This window comes from Herpailurus yagouaroundi, unplaced genomic scaffold (genome assembly GCF_014898765.1).
Source record: "Herpailurus yagouaroundi ecotype Mexico unplaced genomic scaffold, PumYag 160, whole genome shotgun sequence".
Lineage (NCBI taxonomy): Eukaryota > Metazoa > Chordata > Mammalia > Carnivora > Felidae > Herpailurus > Herpailurus yagouaroundi.
Window position 1 is genome coordinate 45393602 of NW_024412401.1, and position 20657 is coordinate 45414258.

General features: G+C 38.4%; 1 protein-coding gene across 1 annotated transcript; it reads left to right on the plus strand.

Annotated features, from left to right (window-relative positions):
* Nucleotides 1-5813: 5813 nt before the first annotated feature.
* LOC121034447 (olfactory receptor 1361-like) lies at nt 5814-6746 on the plus strand. Its single transcript, XM_040481232.1, has one exon. It carries the CDS (start codon nt 5814-5816, stop codon nt 6744-6746), a length of 933 nt encoding a protein of 310 aa, XP_040337166.1.
* The last annotated feature ends 13911 nt before the right edge of the window (nt 6747-20657 follow it).

The window sequence follows — 20657 nt, forward strand, 5'->3', positions numbered from 1 at the left end:
GTGTCTGCCTCTCTCTCTACCCCCCTTCTGCTTGCACTCTGTCTCTCTGTCTCTCTCTCTCTCTCAAAAATAATACACATTAACAAAAAAATTTAAACGTATTTTGTATGTTATATGTATTATATATTGTATTCTTATAATAATTTAAGCTAGAGAGAAAAAAATGTTAAGAAAATCATAAGGAAGAGAAAATACATTTATAGTACCATGTTGTACTTACAAAAAAAAAAAAAATCCACATACAAGTGGACCCGTGCAGCTCAAACTTGTGTTGTTCAAGGGTTAACTGTATATACAAAATCATCAGAAAATAAATACAGTTTTGCTCCTTCCTTTCCAATCTAGATGCCTATTATTTTATTTTCTTTCTTGACTGCCCTGACTAGAACCTTCAGTAAACCTTGAAGAGAAGTGATATTGTTCCTGAACTTAAAGGTAAAGCCTAGATAGAGATGATGGTTGCACAACGCTGTAAATATACTTAATGCCACTAAATTGTGCACTTTAAAATGGTTATCCAATAGACACAGGAGTGCTGATTCATAGGGGCACATGTACCCCAATGTTTATAGCAGTGCTTTCAACAATAGCCAAATTATGGAAAGAGCCTAAATGTCCACCAACTGACGAATGGATAAAGATGTGGTTTATATATACAATGGAATACTACTTGGCAATGAGAAAGAATAAAATCATGCCATTTGCAGCAGCATGGTTGGAACTGGAAGGTATTATGCTGAGTGAAGTAAGTCAGTCAGAGAAGGACAGATATCATATGTTTTCACTCATATGTGGATCTTGAGAAACTTAACAGAGATCATGGGGGAAGGGAAGGGGAAAAATAGTTACAAACACAGAGAGAGGGAGGCAAGCCATAAGAGACTCTTAAATACAGATAACAAACTGAGGGTGGATGTGGGGGTGGGGGAGAGGGGAAGATGGGCATTGAGGAGGGCACTTGTTGGGATGAGCACTGGGTGTTGTGTATAAGCGATGAACCATGGGAATCTACCCCAAAAACCTAGAGCACACTTTACACACTGTATGTTAGCCAATTTGACAATAAATTATATTTAAACAAACAAATAAATAAATAACATTTTAAAAATAAAATGATTAAAATGGTAAATTTTATGTTATGTGTATTTTAGCACAATAAGAAGTAATCAAATAATGTAATTTATCCCCTAAGCAAAATAAAAGAAGGATTAATGAAAAAAAAGAAAGAGCCAAACCATACAACAGACTCTTAACTATACAGAACAAACGGAGGGTTGCTGGAAGGGAGGTGAGTGGGGAATTGGTTAAATGGCTAATGGGCATTTAAGAGGGGCACTTGTGGTGAACCCTGGGTGTTTTATGTAAGTGATGAAACACTAAATTCTACTCCTGAAATTAATATTACACTGTATGTTAACTAACTGGAATTTAAATAAAAACTTGAAACTACTATATATGTAATATGAATTCATAATATAATATAATAAATATTCATTAATTCAATATTCATAATACTTTTTAAATTTTTCACAATTTTGAATGCTTTCTATGTATAGAATGTATGCTAGGCAACTTAAGATCTTCATGCATCTGTTTCATTAATTATATATAACATATATATGATACATATTATATAATTCATATTATGTATGAGTCCCAGAAGAATAAGAAATAAAATTGAGAAGAAATATTTAGAAAAATAATGGAGACAAATTATTCAAATATAAATGACTTCATATTTCAAAACTCTATAGAGTGATAAAAAGGAGAGAAAATAAAAGGCTTACACCTCCATAGATTTAATAAATTTCAAAATCAAAGAGAAAATTCTGACAGAAAGGGAAGTGTGCCTACACAAAAACAGTAATCCTACTCACATCAGACTTCTTAATAGCTATCCTGGATGTAAATAGACAATGAAATATTTTTAATGCATAGAAGGAATATGGTTTTAAAATCAATATTTTATATCAAGCAAAGGTACCACTCAAATGTAGAGATATATTACAAATATTCATAGATATATAAAACCTCAGAAGGTTTGCCACACAGAGCTTTGTGGAGGAAACATTCAAGTTAAAAAATAAACATTTTTAGGAAATGTTGCAAGATGTTTGGAAATTAAGGATGATTAAATATCTTGATAAAATTTGGGTTTTTAAAAGGTTTAAACTAAAGGAAAAATGAGAAAGTATATCCATTACAAATCAGAATTAAAATTCCTACAAATCATTATCAAAAGACAATCAACCCAATAAAAATGGGCAGATTCTTCATAAAAAGATCTAAGACTGGTCAATAAATACATGAAAATGTGCTCAACATTATTAAGAATTGGGGAAATGCAAATTAAAATCATAATGAGTTATCACTTCAAATGGTAAAAATGTTAACTCTAAGATTTTTATTATGAGAGAGTATTTTGTTTTCTGACTTATTTACCTGAGAAAATCAAAGTCCAGAGAGAATAACTGAACTTCACAAAGTCACAGAGAAGTTCATTTCAAGTTTGAGGACTGGGCAACAGACCAAATTTTTTCCCACAATGAATACTTCAGAGACTGGTGTTCCCAGGTGTCTCAGCAACTTCCAGTAGGGAGCTCTAGGGATTATTTTAGAAACTGCAGGTGGGTAGCTTCTTTTTTTTCTGGGTGTCTAGTCAGTTTGGCTGACTTAGGATCAAGGATGGCCTGCTCTCATTTCTCCATCCTTGGAGTAGATGAGGGGTCCATGTCCCAAGAGCCACTTATGCCTTAAACATAGGGGAAGATGTCTTTTCTTCTGCCATCAAATATGGCTTCTCCACTCTTGATAAGTAAGATCCCAGAAGAGACAAATCTTAACCTTAACATGAAAAAATGAGGAGCTCTTCTGGGCCCAACTCAAGACTGAGAGTAAGTCATTGACCATACCTCCCTTTTCCAGTCAGTCAAGGGAAGCAGATTAGTCCTTTGGAAATTGTTTGAGGAACCCTGTCTCTGGTATCAGTTGTAGTGCTGAACACCTGAGCTATCACCAGGTAGAGAGGAGGGGGAGGCGTCCAAGAAGGTGAAATGGCTAAATAGCAAAGGCATGCAGGCAGGACGTGTGAGTTGTTTGAGGGCTGTGGGCAGTTTCATAGGTGAGCCTGGGGTGGCATAGCATGACAGGGAAGTGTCACTGGACAGACAGATGGAGACAGACTCAGGAAGGGCTAATTATGTCATGATAAGAAAAAGCCTGGATGTTGTCCTGATGGTAATAAGGAGACTCACAACAGCCTATGACATAATTCAGTTATCCTTCTTCACAGAGGGAGAAACTGAAGTCCAAGAGGTTAAATGAACTACTCAAAGCCTCACTATTGGGTTTGATACAGAAGGTGAGTCAAAATTTCCTTTGTACCAACTAAATGTTTCTTTTTGTTTACACGATGCAGCCTAATTACTTTCCCTGGTGACAAATAAATGAGTCTACTGTAGCGGTTTTAAGTGCATAGATATAGTAGGGATTCCATTTTCAGAAGTACAGGAAATGCCCCCACATGGGTATGACATTCTCCTACAGCCTGGACCACTAGCCAGGGTGTTAGACCATCTGTCATAATAAAGTCAAAACCAGAGGATGTATCTTTTCCCCAAAAGTCAATTGTTTTAAGTTCTATTAGTTTATTTTCCCAGAATATCAGAAGAATTCTGAGAATATTCATTTATTTTTGTTTTTCATTTGGAATCAATGGAGCTGTTTATGATGGGCTGTATGCTCCTAAAGGTTGATTACCTTTGCAAGAAAAGTGAAAATTTGGAATAAATATTCATTTTTCTAATTGTGACTATAAAGGTGATATGACTAAATGAATACAACAAATTATATCACTGTACTTCCTTCTATTTGCTAAGCTCTTGAATCAACTTGGTTGCAGTTGGTGGTAAAAGACAGAGATACCAGAAAGAAAAGAATCTGAGCTTCTCAGAGTGATAATCATGGTCTGAGGTCTTTAGCTTTCCATGTATAGAAACTGGATCATATCCAAGCATTGGGTTAAATTAAAATGGACTGACTCACACCAGTCACACTCACAAAAGACTGATGCACAAGCCAAAAATATCAATATCTTCATTTGTCATGAAAACTGTAGCTACCAAACTGAATGGATATTTACATTCTCTAAGGTGATAGATATGTGAATTAACTTGATTGTAGTAATCATTTTACAATGTATATGTATATTAAAACATCACACTGTACACCTTACATATATACAGTTTTCATCTGCCAACTTTATCTTGATAAAGTGAAATGAATAAATGAAGCAGTTTATTTGTTAAGTCCCTAATGGTGCATTTTCTCATGAAAATATGCAGGAAGCTGAATAAGAGTCAGAAAGTGATTTAGTAAACCCTGAAAAGCAGCATAGCAGAACTAAGAACTTAGACTTTTGACTCAGATAAACTTTACGTCACACCCTAAATGTGTAGCTTTGGCAATCTTCTTCATCCTCCTGACCTCAGTGTCTACATCTTTAAAATAAAGATAAGCATAGCGTCACTGCACAGGGTTACCACAAGAAAATCCAGTGGCTGGCACATGGCTAGTGCTCAGCCAGTGTTAGCTATTGTTACACTGACTTTTTCATTGAGTTAGAGACAGGAGTATGGATTGGATAAATTCAAAACCCATAATTATCTAGTAATGAGATTCCTCGTGTAGCCTCACTGTGGCTGCTGTGGAACAGAAAGATATTCAAGTCAAGATACTCTCTTCTCAGAACTCTGCGAGAAACAAACTGAGGTGTAGTTTGGGGTGGGGTGCAAACTAAGGATTTGGCTCTTTCCAATTAGGTTTGCCATATATGAATCAAAAAATATATATATATAAGAGGCCCACTTACAGCAAAAAAAAAAAAAAAAAATTGGTAAGTGAGGGACATCAAGCTTTCAGAGTAAAGGCACAAATAGTTCCTAGACATGCTGGTGGGAATTGGAACAGAATGCACTTCTACAGCCTCTTCTGTAAAAAAAAGCTGGGAACTTTAGGTGTGCCTGGGTGATTCAGTCAGTTAAGTATCCAGCTTCGGTTCAGGTCATGATCTCTTGGTTTGTGAGCCTGACCCTGTGTCGGGCTCTGTGCTGACAGCTCAGAGCCTGGAGCCTGCTTCCGATTCTGTGTCTCCCTCTCTTTCTTTCCCTCCCTCACTCATGCTCTCTCTCTCTCTCTCTGTCTCTCTGTCTCTTAAAATTGAATAAACATTAAAAAAAAATTTTTTTTAAGCTGGGAACTTTAAAAAGGGCCTGAATTGAAGAAACTAAAACATAAGACATTTATGTTTTAATTTTAACTAAGATAGAATTATAAATATACATGCTGTTCTGAAATTTTACCTTTAAAAAATCTTAAATTGATTATATACTTGTTTATAAATATAATTATTATATATAATATTAATTGATTTCATTTCATTTTAATTAACTTTTACATGTAAGTAAAACATTATTTACTTAATTATATTATATTATTCGTCAATGAGAAAAATAGTATATGCTGATGGGATCTGTGTAATCAGAGGACACTTTGTTTTTCACATTGTACAACCATGTTTCATGGAGACTGCTGGAATAGTTTGAAGGTGCCCTGGATAGCTGGTCAAGTGCTCTCACCAATCTGTAAATTTACAAATAGTTTGATCCAAACTATCTTTTTAACATGCATAATTATAAATTCGAGCTTTGCCAAAATCACATGATTTTTCTAATAGGAATATGAAATACTTTCTACGGCATTATTTTACCTTTTTGCTATTTATAATAAAATTTGTTTCATACAGAATTCCAGACATGAATAGAAGAAACCATACCAACATCTATGAATTTCTTCTCGTGGGACTCTCTGAGTGGCCACAGCAGCAGCCTCTCCTATTTGGACTCTTCCTGGGCATGTACCTGGTCACCATGATGGGGAATCTGCTCATCATCCTGGCCATTGCCTCAGACCTACACCTCCACACCCCCATGTACCTCTTTCTAGCCAACCTGTCCTTTTCTGACATTGGTTTCATCTCTACAGTAATTCCCAAGATGCTAGATAATATTGGCTCAGGAAGTAAAAGGATTTCTTATGGTGGGTGTCTGACACAGCTTTATTTCTTTGGCCTATTTGCAGATCTGGACAACTTTCTCCTGGCTGTGATGGCACTTGACCGCTATGTGGCCATCAGCCACCCCCTCCATTATGCCATGATCATGAACTACCAACGCTGTGTCCTATTAGTGGCTGGATCATGGGTGGTCACTACCTTCCATGCCCTAGTGCATACCTTCCTGGTAACGAGGCTTTCTTTCTGTGGCCCCAATATCATCCCCCATTTCTTCTGTGATCTTGTCCCACTCCTGAATCTGGCCTGCTCCAGTACTTATGTCAATGACCTGGTGCTCATCCTTGTGGCAGGAACATTGCTAATTGGACCCTTCATCTGCATCCTTACATCTTACTTTTATATTGCATTGGCTATCCTAAGAATCAATTCCCCAAAGGGTAAGCAAAGGGCCTTCTCCAACTGCACCTCCCACCTCTCTGTGGTCTCTCTGTTTTATAGCACAGCTATTGGGGTCTATTTATGTCCTCCATCATCCCCCTCAGGTGGAAAGAATAGAGTCTTCTCAATAATGTACACAGTGGTGACCCCCATGCTGAACCCCTTCATCTACAGCCTAAGAAACAGGGATATGAAGGGGGCGCTAGGAAAACTACTCAGAAGAAAAACACTCTAACATTCTTTCTCAGGATCTCAGGGTCCTGAATCCAAGGCTCGGAACTGGGAGTTGAAATTGGCTGCCTGAGAGTCTAACCACTGTAGCTTCCCTGAACCTGAAACGTCTTTGTTTGTTATGTTTATATTTCAAAGTACTGATTAACACTGAGGACAGGGAGGGACCAGTGATGTCGGTAACCTTAGATCATCTTTGTGAAGTGCCCAGGCTCTGAGAAGCTTATTATCCACTATCAAAATGGCTCTTGTTATTTTTACTGGTGGCTAAGAGAAGCCTGTGGGTGGAGAGACTTGCACACTTATAAAATGAAACTGAAAGCCCAAAATTTTGTTTAGCTCAACTTAGAACTATGGAACACCCCTTTAGCTCAAGAATATAGGATTCATTATTTCTGGTAACAAGAAATACAAAGGAAATAATCTGGTACTTTATATTTAAACAGTGTTCTATAGAAATGCCAGAATGGGGCATTAGTTTAAGTCCTGGATTCCAGGGATGGCTTTGCCATAAATGAACTGTGTGACAGCTGGATAATCGCTTGATGTCTCTGATAAAATAAAGTGATTGAATTGTGTTGGTCTAAGACTCTACAGGCATATACTCCACCTCCAATAATATTTAATGTTATCGTGACAAGAACTAAAGATTTGAAGTCAGAAGTTTCTAGTCAAGACCAAAAGTCCTCCACTTTCACACTCTGTAATTTGGGGAACATTCTTCCTCTTTGAGTTCTGGTTTTCTTATCTTTAAAGCTGGTAAAACACCTATATCATAAGAGTAACAAATAATAAATAATACATAAGCTTATTTGGATCACAGTAAATACTCAATAAATGTTTATGGAATCTAAATCTTCAGTTCTGTTATTTACCTTTATCAATCTTAGGACCTCCCTCTGTCTGTTAGGACAACCTTCAATCATTCACACTCTGGAAGCCCTGTTTCCAATCTTCATGTCATTTATGAAGGATCTTCTAGATAACTGCTTTCTCAGGTAAATATTTGGGAGGTCTTTGAAGATGGAGGTGGAAAATGAATTAAGGAGAATTCTTCCAGTAATTATGTAATTCCTATTTGCTTCACAAGGATTACCAAAGGTTGACTTAATATACACGGAACGGTGCACTAGTGTTGGGAGGAATATTTCTTCACCTGGCTTGACCTGTACCTCCATGTGGATGAGATTCAATTTGCACAACAACTGCCCACTTTCTTCCTTTATTCATCCTTCCCCAGAACATAAATTTGGGCACACTCAGTTCAGACCATCCCTGTTTCTTATTGAGAACCAGCCCTGTGTACAGGGAGCATGCGCTCTGCTATGTATCTCTAAGAGCAAAGCAGCCACTTATACACCTGGGAATTCTCCCTAATCCAGCAATACCTGCTTCTGGAGTTGGCCAGAAAAGCATGCAGATTCTCACCTCAAGTCATGTCTTCAACCTAGACATTATCTGTAGTAAAGTGGTGATTTGGCTCCTGTCTGTTCTTTGTCCTTGTCTTATTCATTAATTGATTTAGAACCCAACTGGGAAAGTAGTAGCCCATTTATTGGGCTCCCCCAAACACCTCCAACAATCTGAAAATCATAGCCCCAGCACATAGGAGCCAGGTGACTCTACAGTAAGTTATTTAACACCTCTGGATCTCCTTGTTTGAAATAATGAGGTAATAATATGAGTTTTTATAATTTTGAAAAATAACAAATAAATGAAAAAATGTAATTAAAGTGCTTAGCATGATATCTAACAGACAGAAGGGACTCAAAAAATAGCTGTTGCCCCTGTTGTCACACAGCTGCTGCTGTTTTCATAGCTGCTTTTGGCATTGTTGTAGGTCTTGTCAGCTTGACCCCTCCCCTGCTGATTAATCAGTCAGCCAATTGAATCATATACTTTATAATAGTTGTTGCTCTGGGGGGAGGAGCCAAGATGGCAGAACAGCATAGAAGTTTTTTTTTTTTTTTTTTGCATCTCGCGTCCATGAAATACAGCCAGAGCAACACTAAACCATCCTGCACAGCTAGAAAACTGATTTGAGGATTAACACAACAATCTGCACAACCTGAACCACAGAACTCAGCAGGTATGTGGCACAGAGAGGTGAATGGGGGGAGAGAGAAGCCACAGAGGGCAGGGAGCTGTTTTTGCTTGTGGAGAGAGGACTGAGATGGGGGGAGAATATGGGAAAAGCACCCCCCCCAAAAGCAGCTGGAGAGAAAGTGAAAAAGTGGAAACAGCCACAGGGACTGAACTAAAAAGGAGGAAGGAGAAAGGAGAGGGCTTAAATTCCATTAAGACTCTACAAACGGGGAGTGCAGAGTCTAAACTCCACAGCTCCATACCTGGCACTGCTCTGGTGAGAAGGGCAAATCCCCAGGAGCTGAGTGAGATGTGGGGGTCCTTGGGCCACACAGGAAGAGGCTGTTCCCCTGCTGGGAGGACATTTGGTAGAGGCGTGTGTTCCCCCCCAACCCACAGGCAAAGGTGCCAGCAGACCCCGGAGAACAACCACATTTGCTGGTGCTGGAACAAGGTCGTTAAGGGTGAAGACTGGTGCCAGATGTGTGTTGTGATTTTCCATAATCCCTGAAACGCTGCTGCTACACGATCATGTGAACTTTTTCTGGGGTGGGCTGGCACCCAGTTGTAGCCTCTGGGCATCAGCAGCAGTATAGTCCCACAAATGTTCCTAGGTGTGGCTGGCACCCAGCCATTGCTTGGTGAGACTCTCCCCCAGAAGATCTGAGCAGGTCAAAGCCACAATCCTTCAGAAGTGAGGGGTTGGGAAACACAGCTGTATCTGAGATAAAACTCAGGAGGGAGGTGCCACCTGGCAACCTGACAGCTTGGTCATGGACAGTGTAAAAGCGGGGAGTGGATGGAAGCCAGAGACAAAGGAAAGGTGCACGATTGCTGATCAGGGAGAACAGAGTTCTGATACTAGAGACTGGGTAGCTGGGTGATGCCATTTTCACCCCTCCCGTGCATGCGCATACACACCTACAAGTGCCACAACAATCCACCCCAGTAAGCTAAGCAGTGCCATCTAGTGGAGAATGGAGCCTTTACACTAAGCCCCGCCCATTTGGGCCAACCTTGCTCCTCAGGAACACCATAAGTCTCTCTGCCTACTTAGTTTATGGACTATAAAGTGGTTCATAGTTTGACTTATAGGGGAAAACAATGCAATTTCCATTGTATTTCACTCTGTTCGCTGGTCCATCTATACAATTTTCTTTTTTTTCTCTTTTTCATTTCTTTTTTTTACTTCCATCATTTCATTTTATTCAATTTCATTGTATTCATTTTTTAAAATTTTCAAACATTTTCCTTTTTTCCTTTTTCTTGTTTTTCTCGTGTTTTCTTTTTCCCCCTTTTTTCACTAATCTTTCAAACTCCTTTCAAAAACCAGACCAAAACACACCTAGGATCTAGCATCATTTATTTGATTTTTATGTGGGGGGGTGTTGTTTTTAATTTTAATTATTTTTTACCTTATTAATTCCTTTTCTTCCTTCAAAATGACGAAACAAGGAATTCATCCCACAAGAAGGAGCAGGAAGAAATGACAGCCAGGGACTTAGTCAACACAGATACAAGCAAGATGTCTGAACCAGAATTTAGAATCACGATAATAAGAATACTAACTGGGGTTGAAAATAGATTCAAATCCCTTTCTGCAGAGATAAAAGAAGTAAAAGCTACTCAGGATGAAATAAAAAATGGCATCCATCTTCAATGGATGCCACAGCAGAAAGGATGGATGAGGCAGACCAGCGAATCAGTGATATATTGGACAAACTTATGGAGAATAATGAAGCAGAAAAACGAGGCAGACTAAGGCAAAAGAGCATGATTTAAGAATTAGAGAAATCAGTGACTCATTAAAAAGGAACAACATCAGAATCACAGGGGTTCCAGAATAGGAAGAGAGAGAAAAGTGGGTAAAAGGGTTATGTGAGCAAATCATAATGGGAAACGTTCCTAACCTGGGGAAAGACAGACATCAAATTCCAAGAAGCACAGAGGACCCCCATTAGATTCAACAAAAACTGACCATCAACAAGGCATATTATAGTCAAATTCACAAAATACTCAGGCAAAGACAGAATCATGAAAGCAGCAAGGGAAAAACAGTCCTTAACCTACAAGGGAAGACAGATGAGGTTTGCAGCAGACCTATCCACAGAAACTTGGCAGGCCAGAAAGGAGTGGCAGGATATATTCAATGTGTTGAATTGGAAAAATATGCAGCCAAGAATTCTTTATCCAGCAAGGCTGTCATTCAAAATAGAAGGAGAGATAAAAAGTTCCCAGAAAAACAAAAAATTAAAGGAGTATGTGACCACTAAACCAGCCCTGCAAATTTTAAGGGGGACTCTCTGAAGGGAGAAAAGACAGGGAAAAAAAAGGCCAAAAGAAATATAGACTAGAAAGGACCAGAGAACACCACCAGAAACCCCAACTCTAGAAGAAACATAATGGCAATAAATTCCTATTTGTCAGTACTCACTCTAAACATCAATAGACTAAATGATCCAATAAAAAGACATAGGGTTGGGGTGCCTGGGTGGCTCAGTTGGTTAAGCATCCGACTTCAGCCCAGGTCATGATCCCACACTTCGTGGGTTCAAGCCCTGCATCAGGCTCTGTGCTAACAGCTCATAGCCTGGAGCCTGCTTCAGATTCTGTGTGTGTGTGTGTGTGTGTGTGTGTGTGTGTGTGTGTGTGTGTCTGCCCCTCCCCTGCTTGCATTAGCTCTGTCTCCCCAAAATAAATAAATATTTAAAAAAAGACATAGGGTAACAGACTGGATAATAAAACAAGATCCATCTATATGCTGTTTACAAGAGACCCATTTTAGACCTAAAGATGCCTTCAGATTGAAAGTAAGGGGATAGAAAACCATCTATCATGCTAAAGGTTGACAAAAGAAAGCTGAAGTAGCCATACTTATATCAGACAATCTAGACTTTAAAATGAAGACTGTAACAAGAGATGAAGAAGGGCATTATATCATATTTAAAGGGTCTATCCACCAAGAAGACCTAACAATTGTAAACATTTATGTGCCAAATGTGGTAGTACCCAAATATATAAATCAATTAATCACAAATGTAAAGAAACTCATTGATAATAATACCATAATAGTAGGAGACTTCAACACCCCACTTACAACAATGGACAGATCATCTAAACAGAAAATCAACAAGGAAACAATGGCTTTGAATGACACACTGGACCAGATGAACTTAACAGATACATTCAGAACATTTCATCCTAAAGCAACAAAATATGCATTCTTCTCCAGTACACATGGAACATTTTCTAGAATAGATCACATACTGGGACACAAATCAGCCCTCAACAAGTACAAAAAGATTGAGATCATACCATGCACATTTTCAGACCACAATGCTATGAAATTAGAAATCAACCACAAGAAAAAATTTGGAAAGATAACAAATACTTGGAGACTAAAGAATATCCTACTAAAGAATGAATGGGCCAACCAAGAAGTTAAAGAGGAAATTAAAAAGCACATGGAAGCCAATAAAAATGATAACACCACAGCCCAAAACCTCTGGGATGCAGCAAAGGTGGTCATAAGAAGGAAGTATATAGCAATCCAGGCCTTCCTAAAGAAGGAAGAAAGGTCTCAGAGACACAACCTAACCTTATGCCTTAAGGAGCTGGAAAAAGAACAGCAAATAAAATCCCAAACCAGCAGAAGACAGAAAATAATAACAATTAGAGCATATATCAATGCTGTCAAAACTAAAAAAAAAAAACAAAAAACAAAAAAAAAAAAAACAGTAGAACAGATCAATGAAACCAGAAGCTGGTTCTCTGAAAGAATTAACAAAATTGATAAACACCTAGCCAGTTTGATCAAAAAGAAAAAGGAAAATATCCAAATAAACAAAATCAAGAAGAAAGAGGAGAGATCACAACCAACACAGCAGAAATAAAAACAATAACAAGAGAATATTATGAGCAATTATATGCCAATAAAATGGGCAATCTGGAAGAAATGGACAAATTCCTACAAACATATACACTACCAAAACTGAAACAGGAAAAAATAGAAAATGTGAACAGACCCATAACCAGTAAGGAAATCAAATTAGTAATCAAAAATCTGCAAAAAAACAAGAGTCCAGGGTCAGATGACTTTCCAGGGGAATTCTACCAAACATTTAAGGAAGAACTAATACCTGTTCTCTTGAAGCTGTTCGAAAAATAGAAATGGAAGGAAACCTTCCAAACTCCTTCTATGAAGCCAGCATTACCTTGATTCCAAAACCAGTCAAAGACCCCACTAAAAAGGAGAACTACACACCAATTTCCCTGATGAACATGGATGCAAAAATCCTCAACAAGATACTAGCCAACTGGATCCAATAATACATTAAAATAATTATTCACCATGATCAAATGGGATTTATACCTGGGATGAAGGGCTGATTCAATATCTACAAATCAATGTGATACATCACATCAATAAAAGAAAGGACAAGAACCACGTGATTCTCTCAATAGATGCAGAGAAAGCATTTGACAAAATACAGCATCCTTTCTTGATAAAAACCCTCAAGAAAGTAGAAGGATCATACCTCGAGATCATAAAAGCCATATATGAAAGACCCACGGCTAACATCATCCTCAATGGGGAAAAACTGAGAGCTCCCCCTAAGGTCAAGAACATGACAGGGATGTCCACTCTCACCACTGCTATTCAACATAGTATTGGAAATCTTAGCCTCTGCAATCAGAGAACACAAAGAAATAAAAGGCATCCAAATCGGCAAGGAGGAAGTCAAATTTTCATTCTTTGCAGACGACATGATACTCCATATGAAAAACCCAAAAGATTCCATCAAAAAACTGCTATAACTGATCCCCATTTCTCTTTCAATGCACTTATCTCAATAGTATTTCAATAAGTAATTTCCTCAGAAATTACTTACTTATTCCTCCACCCATTCTACAAATATGTACTAAGTTTCTATGAGGTGTCTGACACTCCATTTGACACTGGGACTGGGTGAAGAACAAAGCACACCTTGCCCCTGACTTCATGGCACTTGTAGTCTAGTATATAACGTCTTCTACACTTTTAAGTTCTATGAAAGGAGGAGCTCTGTCTTATTCCATTCCTGCATCCCATAGGATTTAGCTAAATAAAAGAGTGAAGAAATAAATATAGAAATTAATGAATAAGTGAGTGAGTTCTATTTGGAATGTTTATTTAAACTTTTTTGAAATTTTTAAAAATTTATTTTAATTTCTAATTTTTGTTTTTACACTTTGACAATTTGTCACAAGGCAAACCATAGGTATCTACCGCCTGTTCAGGAAATAGATCATTGCCAGCTTTCCAGAAATTGCCTTTGTGCCTCTTTCAAAGTGCTATTCTCTCTCTCCTATGAAAATACCACTATTCTTACTTTTTATGTTAATTACTTCCTTGATTTCCCTTTTAATTTGACCACATACACATCTGTGCCCAAACACTATAATTTAATTGTTCCCATTAAAAGCTTTTTTATTGTTTATTTTTTCCAGACTCATTGAGATATAATTGACCTACAACTCTGTGTAAGTTTAAGGTGTAGAATTTGACAACTTGGTATACATATACATTGTGAAATGATTACCACAGTAAGGTTTATATATCCACTATTTCATATAGTTGCCTTTTGTGTGTGGGGGGGGGATACTTAAAATCTGCACTTTTAGCAACTTTAAAATACACAACTCTTGTGTATATTTTAAACAATACAATGACAATAACAATACAGTATTGTTAGCTATAGTCACCATGCTGAACATTATATCCCTAGAACTTACTCATCTTAATAACTGGAAATGTATACATTTTGACCGACTTCTCCCCATTTCTCTTCACCACCCCTGCCACAGCCCCTGGAAACCACCAATCTACTCTTGGTTTCTATGAGTTTGGCTTTTTTAGATTCCATATATAAGCAAGATCACATAGTAGTTGTATTCTCTGTCTTTTTTTCACTCAGCGTAATACCCTCAAGCTTAATCCATGTTGTCACAAATGGAAGGATTTCCTTCTTTTGTATGGCTCAGTAATATTCCATTGGGTGTATAGATACCATATGTTTTTTTTACCCTTTCATCTGGTGACAACACTTAGGTTGTTTCCATATCTTGGCTATGGTGAATAATGCCACAATGAATATCAAGGTAACTCATATGGCCCTTGAGAGGATTAACTGACACAAAAGCATCTGAGTACTTTATTTTTTGTTTTTTTGTTTTGTTTTGTTTTGGTTTGATTTGGTTTTCCATTCTATAAACCTTTTTTTTTTAATTGAAATCCCAATTAGTTAACATATACAGTAATAATGATTTCAGGAATAGAATTTAGTGATTCATCACTTGCATCTGAGCACTTTAAATGCCTGACATATAGTATATACTCAACATATGTTACCTATTATGATTGCCAACTATGTGCATTCAATGATGTCTGTGTCCATGTGAATTTCAGATGTTTGAGAACAGGCTGACATGAGAGCTGATAAGAATGTCCCATTTCTGTTTCTAGGGAAATGAATGACTTGTGTTGTTCCCAGAATGGAGGGAGCATACATAGAAGGGAAAATATCTATCCAAGCTGCATACTAAGAACAGTTAGAGAGTTATGAGTTAGATCAAGAAGGAAAACATAACAAAATATTTAAGCACACTGTAATCCTTACAAATTCATAATAAACTCAGAGCAACCACAGAGAAAAAAATGGGCAAGGATACAGTTGGAAAACTCAAAGAAGAGAAACCCTAAAACTGTCAAAAACAATACAAAAAAAGTTACCTCAGAAATTAGAAAAATAAAAAGTAAAGCTACAATAAAGTATTGTTTCTTTTTCCATCATCAGACTGGGAGACAGTAAAGAGTTTGCATACAGTGTGTTAGGCTGTGTGGAAAAGGACACTTTCATATGCTCTTGGAGGCTGTATAAATGGGCTGCAACTTTTTGAAGGACAATCTTATAGTACCAACTGAAATTAAAAATTCACATATACTTTCATCTAGCACTTCCATTTCTAGAAAAATATATGTACACAAAGATATCTGTAAAGGAATGTCCATGTAGCATTGCTTTTTTAATAGTGCCCCCAAAAATGAGATACATGGCATGAGTAAGGACTACAATAATTTGTGGTCCATCTAATAATGTATTAAATATTTTTAAAAATAAGGAGGTAATGGGGTACCTGGGTGGCTCAATCAGTAAGTGTCTGACTTTGGTTTAGGTCATGATCTTGCAATCTGTGTGTTCGAGCCCCATGTTGGGCTCTGTGCTGACAGCACAGAGCCTGAAGTCTACTTCTGCTTCTGTGTCTCCCTCTCTCTCTGCCCCTCTCCTGCTCACACTCTGCCTGTCTCTCTCTCTCAAAAGTAAACATTTAAAAAGTCTTTTAAATAACAACAACAATGTAGGTCCGATGGTGACATAGAACATCTAGGATATATTGATGAGAGAAACAAAGAAAGTTCAAGAACAAATGATCCCATTTTTGTAAAAACAAAATTGTACATATGTGCATAGGAAAGTGTTTGGATGGGTACATGTCAAAACATTAATAGCAATTACTCCTAGAGTCTCATTTTTCACCTGATACATCATTCACTGATAAATATTTTTTAATAAGAGTGTACCATTTAAATGAAATATAAAACAAGAGGCTACATTTTTAAGTATTCAGGGTAGTGAGACACCCCATCCACGCCTTGACCATATCTAAGTTTTTGTGGGCTTTCTTCTCAGAGTCCAATTTTGGAGCCCTTGTCAGAGAACCTCATGTCCAGGCTGATCTCTCAGGTCCTGGCCACTCTCCCAGGATCATATGCCAAACCACAGGCAGTCACTGACGCTAATATTGGAAGAACTGCCTTGTTAGCCCCATTCCCCAGAGATGGCAGCAAATTTGGACGATGACACACTTGGGGCTCTGTGCCAGTGAGAACCATGGAATCATGTAGAAGCATGGATAAAACCTTCCAGTCCTTTTCCCAGACATGCCTTCCTGCCCCTGACCAGCAGAAGCACCCCCACAAGGCTGGCTGCTCTTCCTCTTCAACTCCTTCCTGATGCCTTCCTCTCTTCTAGGTTGGGCAACTTCCTCTGTCCTCCTGGAGTGGATAGCTCTGTGCCACTGTCAGAACAAGACATCATGACACATGCTGCCTGAGGGAGGAAGGAAGTGCCAAGCCCAACCGACTCCAGTCCAGTCAGAGGCTCCTAATAAGGTGAGTCTCTGCACTCAGGACTGCATACCCAACAGCAGTTTCTGAGCAGTTCAGGCAATTCCTCTCTAGGCTCTCTGCGATTTCTGGAGGGATGAGCACCTTTCCCAAACTGGATCCTTTGCAGCAGTGTGCACATCGTGAGGTTTGTCTTTGACTCTTTCTTCCCTTTTTCTCTTTCTTTCCTTTCATAGTGCCTCTTCCTTATGCTACCCTCACACATGCTATGTCTTCATGGACTCTCCCTTCCCTTATGAAATCCTAGCCACAAACAAACAAACAAACAAACAAACAAACAAACAAACACAAAGAGCCCAAATGATTTACACAGTCAAGAGTATTTCCTTTCAGGGAAATTTTCCTGAGTGAAAGAGAAAATATGTGATGGAATGCCAGAAAGTTTCAATCACTTGGGGAGGTATTCATGGGTAGTCAGGATTGGATGACCCTACAGTGAATCCCTGGACATGGTCATCATCTTTGTCTTCTCTTAAAAATGGACCAAGACTTTTCTTTCCACTTCTAGGAACTAATGATCAAACTGAGAAACTCAGAAAATAGAGTAAGTCCTGTTATCCAGGTGCTTCTTCTATTTATAAAGGTCACTTTGGAAAGAGGCAACTCTTATTATCAGGAAAGTTTGTGACCTGTCAGGAGTTGTGGGGACCTCTTCTGTGATAGAATTCCTACAGGAGTTTAAAAGAAACAACTCTGCACTGTTTCACAGGACTTGTTAACAGGGCTTCTATGTCCATGGTCCCTTCTGCTGGTTGTTGTTGTTGTTGTTGTTGTTGTTGTTGTTGTTGTTGTTGTTTTACAAAGGCTCTGTATTGAAAGCAGGTATTACTTTTTCCATTTCCCAGATGAAGAAACTGGGGAACCCAAAATGAAGTGATTTTCCTAAGGTCTCCAGAAAAATTTTCATGGCCAATCTGGGACCAAAGCCAAAATCTTTTGGTTCCTGGATTAAGACCATTCTCACACACTACACTACTTTCTCTCCATCCACATCCTTTTACAAAGCAAGAGTCATGGGGTGCCCAAGTGGCTCCATTCATTAAGCTTCCAACTCTTGATTTTTGTTCAGGTCATGATCTCATGGTTTGTGAGATCAAACCCCACATCAGGCTCCGTGCTGACAGCAGAGAGCCTGCTTGGGATTCTCTCCCTTTCTCTTTGCCCCTCCCCCTCTTGTTCATTCTCTCTCTCTCTCTCTCTCTCTCTCTCTCTCTCTCTCTCAAAATAAATAAATAAACTAAAAAAAAGCAAGTTTCTTCTCTAGTAGTTCCGCATTCCTGGCTTCCCACCCCCTTCCACACCACATTATTCTCCTCTGCCCATAGGGAGCCGATATGCTGCACTATTCGTCAGGCAGGATAATCTCCAGGAGCTATAAGGAAAATGAGGAGGACTCCAAGGTTCAGGGCAGCCCACCTTCCAACTGCTTCTGGGGCTTTCTCCATTCTTATGAGCAGCTTTGCCACAGGAGCTTTATGGGCATTACCCCAGGTAGCAGCCATAGCCTGCTAACTGTCCAGTAGAGACCATTCCCTTCTTACAACCTCCCTGAGAGGAACTGAGAGGAAACATCTCACACTTCCTAAACCATAAAATCAGGGCCACCTGCTCCTATTTGGAGGGTCCAGTTACAGTGACAGACTAGTTAGGTGATGGAAGTGCAGGATGAGAATAAAACATAGATCCTAAATGGGTGAGCTGGGACAGAAAGAGCATTACTTCTGAGTTAGCTCTGTGATCCAACCCTATGTTTAGTGGCCCTGGGGACATTAATCCATCCTTCTGGTTCTTAATTTAATGATCTGAAAATGAGAATAAGATCTATTCTCCAATTCTAAAATGGGAATTAAACTAGAAAAGAAACGTGGTAGACACCCATCACTGGCCAAAGTCACAAGATAGCACAGTGGGAAAGGAAGAAACAAAGAGAAACATAGAAACTGGAATAGTTAGGGAATGTTTAAGAGATAGCATAGCCCAGTGGTTAAGAGCATGGACATTGAGGATAGATGTAACGGAATTCAAATTCCAGTTCTACCATTTATTAACTCTGTGACTTCGAGGATGTCACAGAACCCCTTTGGCAATGTTTTCATCTATAAAATGGAAATAATAATACCTATGTCACATAATTTCTGTGGTCACCAAATGAAAAGCACATAGGTAAAGCTCTTAGAACAATACCTGGTTTATAGAAAGGGCTCAGTACATGAGTGGCTACAACTTTTAGATCTCATGCATCATCATTCCATAATGAAACCAATTCAGAATAAGTCTATAGCATATTATGAATTTCCACATTGTTATAATTGAAAAGTCTTATGTTCACCCTCTTGAGTAGTATCATGGTGACATCCTTTAGTTAGAAATATAAAAGCAGATAGGCCAGCAGAAGTGAATAAATCCATTTCTAAGGGGCAAGAAGCTAAGTAAACCAAGTGGGCAGTGTGATGTAGTTGGACATTTGGAGCACTCAAGGTATCCAGACATAAGGTGACCACTTAACACTGAGTTATGCTCAGCAAGTCACTTCCCTAAGCTTTGGTTCCTCATCTGTGAGATGCGAATAGTTACTGTTGCAGCTGAAGTGTCTCAGAATAGCTCTGATGATTATATGAGATAATGTATGTACAAGTGCCTTACAGAGAGGCTGTTCTTAATTAGTTCATACTTTTTCTCCCAATAGTCTAATTGTGAAGTTTAAGATTTCTTGGGTTTAGACATGGATGCAGCTCATTTGTGCACTGCCAACTCTGATTTCCTCCCCAAAAGCTATGATTTATGACCAGCCCAGATCATTATGACAACCCTGTGAAGAAAGGCCAGACACACAGCACTTTGCTTAGTTCTGGGAACCAAATTTTAATGACAGTGACAGCGTGGAGTAGGTTTGCTGTAGAGAGACCTGGATGACAGAAACACTCACTCCCAGAAAAACCTGGAGACCAGTAAAACAGGACTGAAAAATTGATAGGCTTAATTGCCAGCATTTACTGAGCACTTACCAAGAACCAGGAACTCTCACCTCATCCTCATAAACACAACTTCATGAGTGATGTGCTGTTAACACCCCCATTTTAGAGATGAGGAAACTGAGGCTCAAAGAGGATAAGTGACTTTCTCAAGATCATAAGGCTATTAAATGAAAGAGCCGGGATCCCAGGCCAGTGTGTGGGCTTTTCACCACTGCACCGTCTGCCTTTTTTGACTGATGTTTAGATTTCTTAAGGGCTTTCATGTTGAAGAATAAACTTGTTCTGTGAGATTCCAAAGGGCCAAACACAGTCCAAGTAATAGGACTGAAACTAGTGTTACATGTTATCAAAAATTATTTTTAATGGTGTGCTGACAATTAGATTAAGTCTCCTTCAGTTTTTTTGAGAGCAAAAGATTGGAAATCCCTTATCTAAAAAAAAGGATTTGCTATTGGTTATTAAAGTCATTCATTTTATTCATATTCTGATTGTTCCTTCATTTGACTTCTTTGGGGTTTTCTATCTTGAGTCAGTGCATCTAGTAAGATTTGGGATGAATGAAAATATGTCTTTCATTTGTTAGGCAAAAGACAGAATAATGCATAAGGTTCAAGTCATCTTGATGACA

What these genes read in the sequence shown, in the direction of transcription:
- LOC121034447 (XM_040481232.1), top strand. Translation starts at nt 5,814, where the DNA reads ATGAATAGAAGAAACCATACCAACATCTATGAATTTCTTCTCGTGGGA.